The sequence below is a fragment of the Fragaria vesca genome, linkage group LG2 (genome assembly GCF_000184155.1).
Source record: "Fragaria vesca subsp. vesca linkage group LG2, FraVesHawaii_1.0, whole genome shotgun sequence".
NCBI lineage: Eukaryota > Viridiplantae > Streptophyta > Magnoliopsida > Rosales > Rosaceae > Fragaria > Fragaria vesca.
In genome coordinates this window covers 10,496,517-10,509,637 of record NC_020492.1, presented here as the reverse complement: position 1 = coordinate 10,509,637, position 13,121 = coordinate 10,496,517, and the positions used below count along the sequence as shown (strand labels likewise).

Below are 13,121 nucleotides of genomic sequence, written 5' to 3'. Positions count from 1 at the left end.
CAGAATATCTCCCTCCTCCGGCCACCAATCCGAGCACTCCTTGTATGTTTTGGGAGGTCTTCTCCGGTGTATCCTTGCCCTAGAAGGAATCAATCCAGTTCGTTTCAGGTAAAGAGAAAGCAATGATTGAAACTCTAGGGCTCAATTTACTGTTTTTAGTCGATTTCCCTATCTAGGCTTAGAATTGGTGTTTGTGGTAGTTATGAAAGTTGTTTAGATTGTTGAGAGGATGGTCGTGCTAAAATTTGGTGGGCATTGGAGATCGCCGGAGTCGGCTGCCACTGTTAGGGGGATTTTCATGGTTTTAAATGTGTAATATTAAGGGGAGTTTAATGATGTGAAGTTTGGAATTTTTGGAGGAGTTTTGGATAGGTTTGGGATTTTTGAAAGATTGGTGAATTTGGCGGTTAATGGGGTAGAATCTGACCGTTGGATTTTCCTTATTATTGTTTTAGAATGTTGAAATAAATGAATTGATGTCACATCCCGACCCTTAAATTTTTACCTTATTTACTAACTTCGTATTAATAAGAATTTTACCGTCTCTGTCAATGAGTTATGGTTTAATTGGTCCCTAGAGGGGTTTTGGGGGACGACTATTACGGTGGAATTATTCGTAGGAGAAAAATGTGGTGACGGTAAAAATGGTAAATTTTAGCTAGTAAAAGGTAATTTTTATTAGGGTATTATTTTGTGGTGTTATTTTTTGGAATTGGGTTGGTATGTAGTTGGGGTAGGGGACCGGTTGGGAGGCCCAATTCCCTCCCTCTCTTTTTCTTTCTTTTTCTCTTCTCTCCTCTTCCCCGACTCTCTCCCGCTGCAGGATTTCTTCTCAGCCGTCCGCCGCTGTCCGGCCACCGTAGGCCGCCACTCCGGTCCCGATCTGTCGGCCCTCAACCCAGCGTCCCTCCTGGACCGGTGAGAGCTCTTCTAGCACCGCCGTGAGAGAGAGTTGCCGCCCGAAACCTCTGGCTGTCCAAAGCTCTCCGTCGCCAGAACTTCCTCCTCCGGCCACCAATCCGGGAAAGCCTTACATGATTTTGAAGGCCTTCAACCCAGTTGCCTTGCCCTAGGAGGACTCGGTCCAGTTTGCTTTAGGTGAGGAGAAACGGTGAGTGGAAGCTCTAGGGCTTTTTGTGATGTTTTTGTTCGATTGACATAGTTAGGCTTGGAATTGGGTGTTATTCTAGTTAAGAAAGTTGTAGGGTGAGTTGAGAGGAAGATGCTGTCAAATTTCGGTAGGCATTGGAGGTCGTCGGAGTCGGCCTCCGGCCCCGCCGACAACGGCGCCGCTGTTTGGGAGATTTTTATGGTTTTAAATGTGGAATATTAAAGGGAGTTTATTGATGTGAATTATGGAATTTTTGGATTAGTTTTGGGTAGGTTTGTGAATTTTCGAAGTTTGGTATTTTTGGCGGTTAATTAATGTAGACTCCGGCCGTAGGATTTAAGTCGTTATTCTGGGGGAGGTTGTTTTTAAGGCTGCCGTTTAGGGTATTAAAGTTTGGATCGTTTCGATTTAGGAATATCGAAGTTAGACAATGATGAGCATGGTTATGGCTCACATTTAATTATGCCTATTTTGTATAATTATTGGAATTTCAGTTGGGAATTTAATTATACATTTGGAATAGGATGTGAGGAGGCTCGAGCAGAAGAGGCCTCGGATTGACATCAGGCTTAGGCTTATTTTTTGAGTGGACTTTTGTTTTAAATAATATACATGCTATGGTTCATGGATGAACAACTAATTTTGTTGGAGCATTTGACGTCATATTAATTTTGATGTTTTTATTTCTCTTGGAGAGTTACCGAAAAATGGGATTTTTCGGTGAGTATAAATATGTATATTGAGGAGAGTATGTATATAAATGCTAGCTAGCTATATGTGTCTGTCCACCTTAATGACGTAGTATATAACCGCATTATGGTGTGACGTGAGCGTTGGACGCGAGCGTAGTAGCCCTATATGAGTGTCTAATTCATATAGGGGGTATGAGCACATATTTATACACCCGTCTGTCCACCTTAATGGCTTAGTGTAGCACCGCATTAAGGCGTGACATGAGCGTTGGACGCAAGCGTAGTAGCCTTGTATGAACTTATATTTTTTTCATACAAGGAGTATGGACGAGTGTAGATACATACATATATATTTGTGTTTTAGCCTGAGAGGCTCTATTTTATAAAGCTTTAGAGACTAGCCGGAGCTAGTCATGTAATTCCCAGTTTATGAGTTGAGAACTTTTTTTGAGCTGTCATGCAGCATAATTTCTATGGAAATCAATTTGAGAAAGCATAAAGGTTGGATTAGGAAATGTTAGTAAATAAATTGGGAGATGTTATGATTTGGGGAGCACGAAGGCTCCAGAAGTTTAAGGTTGGATTTGGATTTTCAGAAGTGTTTGCAGGTATTATTAGGAAGGGTTGTCCATTTTCAAGGGAGGTTATGCCAAATTTTCAGTAAACTTTCCTTGGAGGTGGTTCCCGCAGGATTTACTTCGGGTTTCAGGGTAAAATTCGGGGTGGGTCCTGACAATTGAGGCTATGGTTGGAGTTTGGCGTGAATCTGATAAGCTTAACCCTAGAAAAGGTAATGGATTAGGCGGAAGAGTTTTGGGTTATATAATTAAGTATTATTTTTTCTGAAATTGAAGTTTGATCCTAAGCATGGTTATTGTGCCAGGATTCGAGGAGACCTCACTTGAGTGGCGAATTAGATTTCGTCGGGCTTATGCCTAAAGTTGTGAGTGGACTTTTGTTTTAATTAAAAGCATGCGATGCATTATATTGTTGATTAGTTATTCTTCTGCTGAAATTTATTGCTTTCTCTGATATTTGGTAATTTTCATCTTTTGGAGAGTTACCAAAAATTAGATTTTCGGTGGTTATGTATATTGGATGTTTATGAGTATAATATGTATATAAATGCTAGCTAGCCAGCCATACGTGCTTGGTCCGTCATAATGAGGTAAAATTCTATTATGGCGTGACGTGAGTGTTAGACACAAGTGTTATAGCCCTATATGAAAACTACTTTCTTATCTGGTTCATATATGTTTTCATATAAGGAGTCCACACGTATATACACTTGTGCTTTTCTGCCATAATGAGGTAAAATTTCATTATGGTGTGACGTGAGCGTTAGACGTAAGCGTAGTAGCCTTGTATGAATTTCTATTTTTCTTATTCCTTCATAGAATTAGTACAAGGAGTATGACGAGTGTAAATATATATATATAAATATTAGTTTAGCCTGAGAGGCTTTATTTTATTAAGTTTGGAGACTAGTCGGAGCTAGTCATGTAATTGCCAATTGATGAGTTGAGAGCTATTGAGCTGTCGCATGCAGCATATTTTCAATAGAAATTTAAATTGGGAAAGCATAAATATTTTTCATTAAATTCATTTTTGTCCACTCACTCTAACATTTTCAAATTTTTTCCCTTGGGCGATTTGTTTTAAAAATGCCTAGTGTGCAGATTAGCATAGTTGAGGTCGGGCGTACATGGAGAAGAGGCATAGTCAATAGTATAGCTTCTGCTCATTTTTATATTTCTAGTTCATTTCTTCTTTGTTAGAGTGCTCTGAACCTGTGATTGTTGGTTGTGGGATTTTAAGTCTTAAAGTTAGTAAATAATTTGGGAGATATTGTGTTTTGGGGAGCACGTAGGCTCTAAGAGTTATAAGGTTGGAGTTGGAACTTTTAGAAGTGTTTGCAGGTGTTTTTATTTAGGAAGGGTTGTCTATTTTCAAGGGAGGTTATGCCGAATTTTCGGTAAATTTTCCTTTGAGGTGGACTCCGCAGGATTTACTTCGGGTTTCAAGATAAAATCCGGGATGGGTCTTGACAATTTATTACAAACAGGGGACCAGATCGTCAAGAAAACTGTAGTCTAGCAAAAGATTTGGAATACTCTAATATATGTTTTGTACCAAACCCTTCCAAGTTCCTTGTGTTGGGTTTTGTGTTTATCCCTCCATGGTGGAGATATTATGCATGACATGAATGTATAGAGTTATTGGTTTGTGCATTCATGGTGATAAGTTATGCACGACATGAATGCATAGAGTTATTGGTTTGTGCATTCATGGTGATAAGTTATGCATGGAATTGATGTATAGTTAAGTGAGAATAAATGTATGTGATTAAATTCATGATATAACTCTTAGTCTTCCTAGGGAGTTACATAGAGATAATGGGGAAGATGGAAGGTTTGGTCATGGTCATGAATGAACATTGATAGAGTAACTCTAGAGACTTCTATCAAAGGTTATAAAAGGGTGAAGCTTGTGTTGAAGTAAGTAAGGAGAGAAGAGAACAACTCTGAGGGTCTTCGTGTATAGAAGATAGATTGAGTTGTGTTCAAGAGTGCGAATAACTCTTGGGGTAGAGTAATCTTCTAGGTTGAGAGAGGGTGTACAAGGGGTGTCCTTTTGGATACAAGGGCTTGGGTTGGGTATAAACTTGAGTAGTGTAATCTTGTACTTGTGTAATTCTCTTATTAGTGAAGGTGATACTTTATGAGGACGTAGGCAAGGATATTGGCCAAACCTCGTTAAATTTTGTGTTCTTCTTGGCTTGTTTATTTCTTCTTTCCATCTAATTTCTAGCACTTGTGTGGCGGGGGATCAATTTCCCAACACCTTGCTTGAAACTACAAGGTTGCAAAACATAAGTCTGTTCCATACACTTCAACTCTTGATAGTCATCCATTGTTGCGACATTGGAATCAAACAAACGCACCGTTCGCTAATTGAAATCTCCTCAGGTCACCTCGTAAGTCAGGTAACTAAAATCCCTCCAACTGTAAGTTGGCTGTATATAACCTCATTCATCTATAGAGTTCTTCCTTGATCTCTCTCTCTCTCTTTCTCTCTCTTTCATGCAGGTACCATTCTATACTATCAAGTGGATTCCAATTACTAATACCAAGATTGAAGCGTGGATGAAGTTTAAGAGACATTGTAGTAACCTGAGAAAAAACTGTTTGAACCCAATTTTGATTTCAGCATGAACAATACCAAAACAACAACGACTTGGGGCTCTGCTCTAATTCACTCAAAAGAGGAATAGACTTAAGCACAAGAGGTTGCAATCTTTATTTTATGTGAATATATATTGCTCTTAGAGATATGACTATCAAAATACCAAAGAGACAGCCACTTCGGGCTCTATTCTTATTCACTCAAAAGAGGAATGGACTTAAGCACAAGAGCTTGCAAACTTTATTTTATGAGAATATAATATTGCTCTTAGTCATATGACTATCAAAAGAAATGTCATAATTAATGAACAATATTCTGATGGGAGAAACTGAATCTGATGATTACTGGATGTTTCTACCTCTTCTCGGGATCTCGGGACAGGAGGTCGAATCCTTAGCTCTGGTTCCTGTAGCTGCACAAGTAACAACGCATCAGGAGTCGGAACTGGGGTGGCCCAGTCTTCGACTCTCCGATGCTTAAGTCAACGTTTGGTTGCTACTTGTATAGTACGGGAGTATGAGAGGAATAGTGAATCTACCTCTTTTGGGAATTCGTGTTTGTTTTAAAGGCTAGTACTGGGGGTTTTGTCATTAGTTTCCGATGTGGGACTGTTTTCATGGTGCTGCTCAGTCTCCCCCCTTTCGGGGGTGTTTAGCAGTTGCAAAGTGGGTCTGGCATGCGCATTGTTGTTATGCCTCCACTTTTTGGGTGTCCATAGAGGTCTTGTCGATGCTGTCTTGGCCGGAATGATCTCCGGCATCTAGGTAATGACGTCACATTCTCGGCATGGCCGAGTGTTTTGTCTATGTATTAACAAGTCCTCAAGTCCCCAGTCCGATAGAGCTTTTGGGTGGGGAGTTATTTTCCAGTCGTGCCGAGAATGTGGCTCTCTTGGGAGTTGGACGAATGGTGTCGAGTCCCCAAGTCCCCACGCGAGGGTCGCGAGGTGACTGGGGTTACGTTCCGAGATCTCGATACAGTCTTTTCGACATATCTGGAGTTATGTTCCGAGAGCTCAATACGACCTTTTCGACATATCTCACGGGTATCATAAATGGCCAGTTTATGAGACACGTGGTCATTTATGACATCATTAAAGGTTGTAACGATTCGTGCATTAAACGCGCGTGCGTGGGATCGTGGGGCGTGTTGTAACACACGTTTTGATCGTAAGGGACGTGGCTTTTCCCTGACTGTCGAGGTGGGGAAGATCTGGATGGTTGTGGTTGATTTAGGTGTCTATAAATAGATCTGGAGAAACAGAGGAGGGAGTTTGCATTTTGAAAAGAGGGATTAGGGCTTGAAAGAGCAGTTTTTCAAGTGTTTTGAAAGGCGCTTCTACGAACTATGAAAATCGAACCTGGGGAACGTGCAATTTCATCATTGATCAGTTGAGTGCGAGTGCTCTGCTGTTTGCAACCAGCGTCACTGCCACTACACTTACCCGTGTTTTCAAGGTATGAACTTGTCAACTCCTACTCTAGGTTTTGCTTTTGTTTTGTGTTTGTAATGGTGGGGGGGCTTTGCTATGATTTTCGCATTGCTTGTGTTTTTGTTGGGTGATTCTAGGGTTAGGGATTTGGTGGTTTCTGTCGGGATAGTTAGGGTTAAGGTAGCGAGAGTCTAACCCGTGAGGATGTAGGGTATGACAGACCCGGTATGGGTGTCCAGCGAGGAGATTGTTGTTGTCTCTAGCTCGCCTGATCCTGATTCGGACACCTTACACCGGTGGGAGGCGGAATTGGATAATTTAATGGCGGAAGTTGCACTTGACTTAGGGGAGGGCATTCCTGTTACGGATGCTGGGTCTCATATGTCCTCTTCTGATCCTCTATTGCAGGAGGTAGAAGAGTTTAGCATGGTGAGTTCTCGGCGTGCTAATGATTTGGTCTGGGATTCTCCTAGCGAGAGTATGACATCATCAGAGTTGAAAGCACTTAGGCAAAATTGGAGTATTCTCGATGAGGTCTTGTTACGACCTCTTACTAAGGGTATTAATTTTTTGCCCAAACGACTATACGTTGGTATACGAGTACCAGTTAAGGTGCGGGTTGATGTTCCCGCTACCCCCGTATGTGCAGCACACCCTGGTGTGTCTGCATATTGCCCCGGGACAAGTTACCCCGAACATGTTGAGACAAATCCTGGGGATAGGAGTGCTATTTCGCTTACTGGAACAAGAATTCCCCAATTTTAAGGAGTTTAATGCTTGTTGGCACATGGCATATTGCGCGAAGAAGGGTAGTCCAGATTGCGTGACTTTGAAGGCCTAGGGGAAGTTCATGATTTTGGTGGAAGACTTGCCCACCTCCACGAACGAAAGTTGGCGACGGAAGTGTTTTCTCGTCAAGGGGCAGTGGCAAGAGTGGCATGGACATCCCTTCCGAGTTCCCGGGGCCTTCCAAAAAATAGGTACCATGTTTTGTATGTTGTGTTTTCTTACTATTTGTACTGTTCTGCCTCTGCTGACTGCTGACTTTGTGTAGTGCCCCAAGAGTATAAGTTAACCGAGCTGATAGAGAGTCGGATACATCGGGTGCTGTGGGCATTCGAGTCTAGGAGCTCGTATTGGATATGCCGCCTTGGCATATATAGTCATTTCAGTTATGCTCAGGTTCTGGGTCTGTACTTTTGTTTTGAATGTCTTTCTATTTTATGTTTTCTGGTCTATGCTTGACCTTTATCTTTTGTTTGGTGTAGTGACGATGCCTCGGGACGGTGGGTCGGGGAAGAAGGAGGGTCCTTATGACAAGGTTTCGGATGAGGATGTACTAGATGGGTTGCGTGCCGAGGCTGACCATGCCAAGCGATATGATATCGACTTGGAGACTGGCGAAGGGAAAGAGGCGGAGTTTGATGAGGGTGAGGATGATTTTTTGAGGTTGAAGCTGGCGGACGAGGACTATGCTTATTTCCCTCCCTTGGTGGCAGAAGCAATGGGCTTAGGTGACCAAGAGGTGAATGTTGAAGACACTGAAACCGAGGGTGGCGACCATGAGGGCAACAAGGATCAAGTCCCTGTGGGGGAGGAGTTTATCTTAGAGCCGGTGGGGGTGGAAGATATGCCTTTGGGGAATGTGGGTGACCCCCAAACTGGTGGCGAGGACTTTATGGTTGAGGAGCTGGAACCCATTGCGCAAGGGTCAGAAGAGGTGGTCGTGACGAAAACTCAGAAGAGGAAGGAAAGGGTTGAGTCATCACGCGAATGCCAACCAAAGAAATCCCGCAAGGAGGGGCATTTTGGGAGTTCTGGAAGCCTGGCTGTGATCACCCAAGAGCTAGAGGGGACCGGGGAGGCGCAGCCCTACTTGGCGCAGATTGCATACGACATGCGTCACCGCTCTCGTGACATCCATGCCTTGGAAGAGGTTGATCCCTTGGCTGGCATGGCTCTCGCCAAAGAGAAATTAACTCGGGTAAGTGCATAATCAGTTTGCTTTTTTATTCCCTGTCTTTTTGTTTATGTTTTGGTGTTGTCTGCAGGCGACGCTGCTGATGTATGTTGCAAGTGAGAGGGCTGTTACTCACTTGTAAGAGGATGCTGAAGCGAAATGCCAACAAGTGAAGGAGGCGGAAGAGAACAACCGTGCCCTCTCGCAGCGTCTTCAGCAGCTGGAGTAGGATGTTGCTGTCTTCCGAGACCAGGCTGCTGCCTCTTGGAAGGAGGTTGCTGAGTTGAAGGAGGCTATACAGGAGAAGAACAAGCAGGTGGAGGCTGGGAGGTGGCCGCTGCCTAGGCGGTGTCTCTGGAAGCTGAGGTGGCGAGGTTAACGCAGGCCCTGGCGGAGCAAGAGAGGGTGTGGGAGTTGAAGTGTGCAAGGGCTGCCGGGGCTGGGGAAAGGTGTTCTGGGAGAGTGAAGTGTATAAGTAGCAGCTGAGAAGTGCTTATAATCGGGGACAGGATGAACTGAGCAAGACTGGTTGCCAAGCCGGCTGGATAAATGAGGTGGCCATGCGCAAGTGGTATGTCGAGAGGGATGCTGTGAAGAAGGCTTGTGAGCAGATGACGCTAGAGCAGAGGAAGCAAGCTGAGATCTCGCGATCGCTGGCTAAGCAGCATGAGGCTTGGCGTGCTACATCCTCTACCGTGCCAAAAGAAGTTCTTGTTGTGGGCACGCCTCAGCCACTTGCGGTGGTTACTGCTTCTCCACTAAGGGCTCCGCATCTCGAGGGGTCCCCTTCCGCTCAAGTGGTGGTGTTGCAGGTTGCGTCTTCTTCTGTTCAACCCACTGATCCTCGGGCACCTGGGCTTGTGGCACCCGCACGTTCTGAAGTGCCGAAGATTTCAGCCAGCAAGTCTCCTGTCACTGAAGTGCAACTAGTGAGCTCCCTGGTGCGTCCTAATATTTCTGTGAGGCCTCCCCTGGCATCTCGTGACCGCTCTAAGCATGCTTAAGGGCAGAGAGTTTCATTGAACATTAGCCAAAGTCGCGGACGAGGTAGCGGCTCGAGGAGTGGCGGGAGCGTGAACAAGTCTAGTGGCACGTCCTCTAGGGAGAAATGACTGTCCTTGTTTGTACTTTGTCATTTCAGTGGCTTTCTTTTGTTTGCTTTTGAGACAATATTTGTTGTTTGTGGCGTGGTTAGCCATTTGAACAATTTATAGTTTAAGGATTGTCTGGGAGTCCAGGCTGCTACTTGTTGGTATTTCTTGTTTATTTAAATGAATGTGTTCGTTTATGGTTCACTTCTGGTTTTGTTTCGTGTTCTTGATACGGTACGTTAGAAAATTTGAAGAAAAAATATAGCATCTTCATTTAGGATAAGCCGCTAATCGGCAAGGTGTACATTTGATTTGAGCCGCTAACAGGCTTAGGTACACAATGATGAAGTGCTAGCTACTATGTCGGCTCTCGAGATTGATAGTTTAAACGGGGTAGAGGTGGAGGTGGCGAGCATTCCAGGGGCGGGGTAGTACTCGACCATCAGTGTCTCGGAGATAGAATGTAGTTGGTCCCGGGGCGTTAACTATCTCCAGTGGGCCTTCCCATTTTGCCTTGAGTCCAGTGGGGTGGGGAATGACTTCCTTCATGACCCAATCACCTACTTTCAAGGGGCGGGGAACAACTTTCCTGTTGTAGTGTTGAGCAATTTTCTGTTTATTGTTGACATTCCTGAGGTGTGCTCTGTCTCAGCGCTCCTCCAGAGGTATGGAGATTCACCTGTAGCTGTTGTACGAAGTGTCCAGAGGACCTCCGGGAGCTTGGCAGCCCACAACCCTTTGGCGTCTTCTAAGCGTTTCCTCAAATTTTGCTTAATGAGCTTGTTTATGGCTTCCACTTGGCCATTGGTCTGAGGGTGTGCTGGGGAGGCATAAAAGATTGTGGTCCCTTGTTTGGACAGAAACTCCCTGAACGTGTCATTGTCAAATTGTGTCCCATTATCTGTGATGAAGGCTTGGGGTACTCCAAACCAGCAGTATAAGTTACGCCATAGGAAATTTATCACTTTTTCAATTGTGATCGTGGCAAAGGGTTCTGCCTCTATCCACTTTGTATTATAATCAACAATAACTATTGCAAACTTGAATTGTCCCTGGGCTGTAGGTAACCGTCCCACGAAGTCAAGTCCCCACTAGCTGAAAGGGACTGGGGAGATGATAACAGATAGTGACACTAGTGGATGATGAGCAAAATTGGCAAATTTGTGGCATTGAAGGCATGCTTGGACAATTGCCTTTGCATCTTGCTCTAATGTTGGCCAATAATGCCCAGCTCGGAGTGCCTTGAACATGAGGTTCCGAGCACCCGCATGGTTTCCACAAACACCACTGTGAAGTGATGTCAACACTTTGTGCCCTTCTTCTATGGGTAAGCACTTTAAGAAAGGACATGACTGACCCCGACGATATAGTTTGCCATCTTTGAGTAAGTAGAGTGAAGCCTTGTGGCGCAACCGCTGTGCTTCTCTTTTGTCCTGGGACAGGGTACTATTAGAGAGGAAGTCAACATATGGGTCCATCCATGATGGCTGGCTAGTTGTCTTGAGGGTAAAGATTTCTAAATAAGCCTTCGAGATGCTAGGCTTGTCCAAGATTTCTATGTGCACATCCGGCGGAGTGGACTCGGGAGGAGCCGTGGCGAGTCTCGCAAGGGCATCTGCCTTGGAATTCTTGGCTCTTAGGATTTGTGTGAGTTTGTAAGATGTGAAGTGTTGCAGGAGAGCTCCTGCCAGACTTTTGTAAGATCCCAGGTTATTCTGGTTGGCCTTGAAGTCTCCTGCCACTTGGTTGACTACGAGCTGAGAGTCGCTGAATATGTGAATATATAGGGCTCTAAGTTCTCGACAGAGCTTGTCACATCCCGACTCTTAAATTTTTACCTTATTTACTAGCTTGGTATTAATAAGAGTTTTACCGTCTTCGTCAATGAGTTTATAGTTTAATTAGTCTTTAGAGGGTTTTGGGAGATGATTGTTTCGGAGGAATTATTCGTAAGGAAAACAAATGTGACGGCGGTAAAAATGGTAAATTTTAGCTAGTAAAAAGGTAATTTTTAATAGGGTATTATTTTTGGGGTGTTTTATTTGTTGATTTGGGTTTTAAGGGAGTGGACCGGGTTAGTGGAGTCAAAAGCCCACTCTCTCTCTCTCTCTCTTTCTCTTCTCTCTTCCTCCCCGAGCTCTCTCCCTGCCGGAACTTCAACCCGACCGTCCGTCGCCGTCCAGCCACTGCAGTCGCCTCACCGGTCCCAAACGGTCGGCCATCATCTCCTCTTCTTTCCTGGACCGATGGCAGCCTCCCTAATGCCGTCGTGAAGGAGAAATCGCGCCTGGAAGCTCCGACTGTCCGTGGTATTCCGTCGCCAGAACTTCCTCCTCTAGCCGCTATAGCCGGAGCTACTTGGCTCAAAAGGAAGCCTCCTCCCGTGCATTCATCCCTCCAAAGGTTTCACTCCCTCTTGGCTTAGATAAGGAGATTCGAGTGTTTGAAGTTCTAGGGTGTTATTGTAAGTTTTTGTTCGATTAGCCTAGTTAAGCTTGAAATTGGACTTGGTGCTAGTTGTAGAGTGTGTTGAGAGGATGAAGCTGTTAAAATTTGGTAGGCATTGGGAGTCGCCGGAGTCGGCCGCCGCTGTTAGGGGGATTTTTATGGTTTTAAATGTGTAATATTAAGGGGAGTTTAATGGAATGAAGTTTAGAATTTTTGGAGGAGTTTTGAATAGGTTTTGGAGTTTTTTGAAAGATTTGTGAATTTGGCGGTTAATGGGGTAGAATCTGACCGTTGGATTTTCCTTATTATTGTTTTAGAATGTTGAAATAAATGAATTGAGGCTGTGGTTGGAGTTTGGCGTGAATCCGATAAGCTTAAACCTAGAAAGGGTAGTGGGTTAGGCGGAAGAGTTTTGGGTTATATATTTAAGTATTATTTTTTTTTGAAATTGAAGTTTGGTCCTAAGCATGATTATTGTGCCAGGATTCGGGAAGACCTCTCTTGAGTGGCGATTTGGATTTCATCGGCCGTATGCCTAAAGTTGTGAGTGGACGTTCGTTTTAAATTGTAAGCATGCGGTTCAATATTAAATGAATGATTTTATTGAATATCAATTTGTAGAATTGTTTATTTTCGCGAAGTTATTTTTGAAAGTAAATGGTCTTATTTTATTTGTTAACTTCGCTATTTGGAAAGTTACCGAAAATGAGATTTTCGGTGGAGTCATATATTTATTGCTTCTTTTATAATTGGCAATTTTCATTATTTTTGGAGAGTTACTGAAAATGAGATTTTCGGTAGATATGTATATGGATGATTATGAGGATAGTATGTATATAAATAAATGCTAGCTAGCTATACGTGCTTTTCCACCATAATGAGGTAAAATTCTATTATGATGTGACGTGAGCGTTAGACGCAATCGTCGTAGCCTATATAGGGAATATGCACGTATATATACACTCGTGCTTTTTTGCCATAATGAGGTAAAATTTCATTATGGTGTGACGTGAGCGTTAGACGCAAGCGTAGTAGTCTTGTATGAATTTTTATTTTTCTTATTCCTTCATAGAATTCGTATAAGGAGTATGACAAGTGTAAATACATACATATATAAATATATACAGAAAGGATAGAGAGCGGACGTCCGCACTCTGGCTTAAAGTGCGGACTTCGTCCGTTCTCTGCCGTCTCACGCCGA

The 13,121-nt window shown here is 43.6% G+C and overlaps 1 protein-coding gene across 1 annotated transcript in view; it reads right to left on the bottom strand.

Annotated features, from left to right (window-relative positions):
* Positions 1 to 10,038: 10,038 nt before the first annotated feature.
* Positions 10,039 to 13,121, bottom strand: part of LOC101297116 — a 17,311-nt gene continuing 14,228 nt past the window's right edge. Inside the window, exons 3-4 of the mRNA XM_004292362.1 lie at positions 10,666 to 11,239; positions 10,039 to 10,479 (exon numbers count right to left, since the gene is read on the bottom strand). Coding sequence (XP_004292410.1) covers positions 10,039 to 10,479; positions 10,666 to 11,239 — 1,015 coding nt within the window. The remainder of the gene's footprint in view (positions 10,480 to 10,665; positions 11,240 to 13,121) is intronic.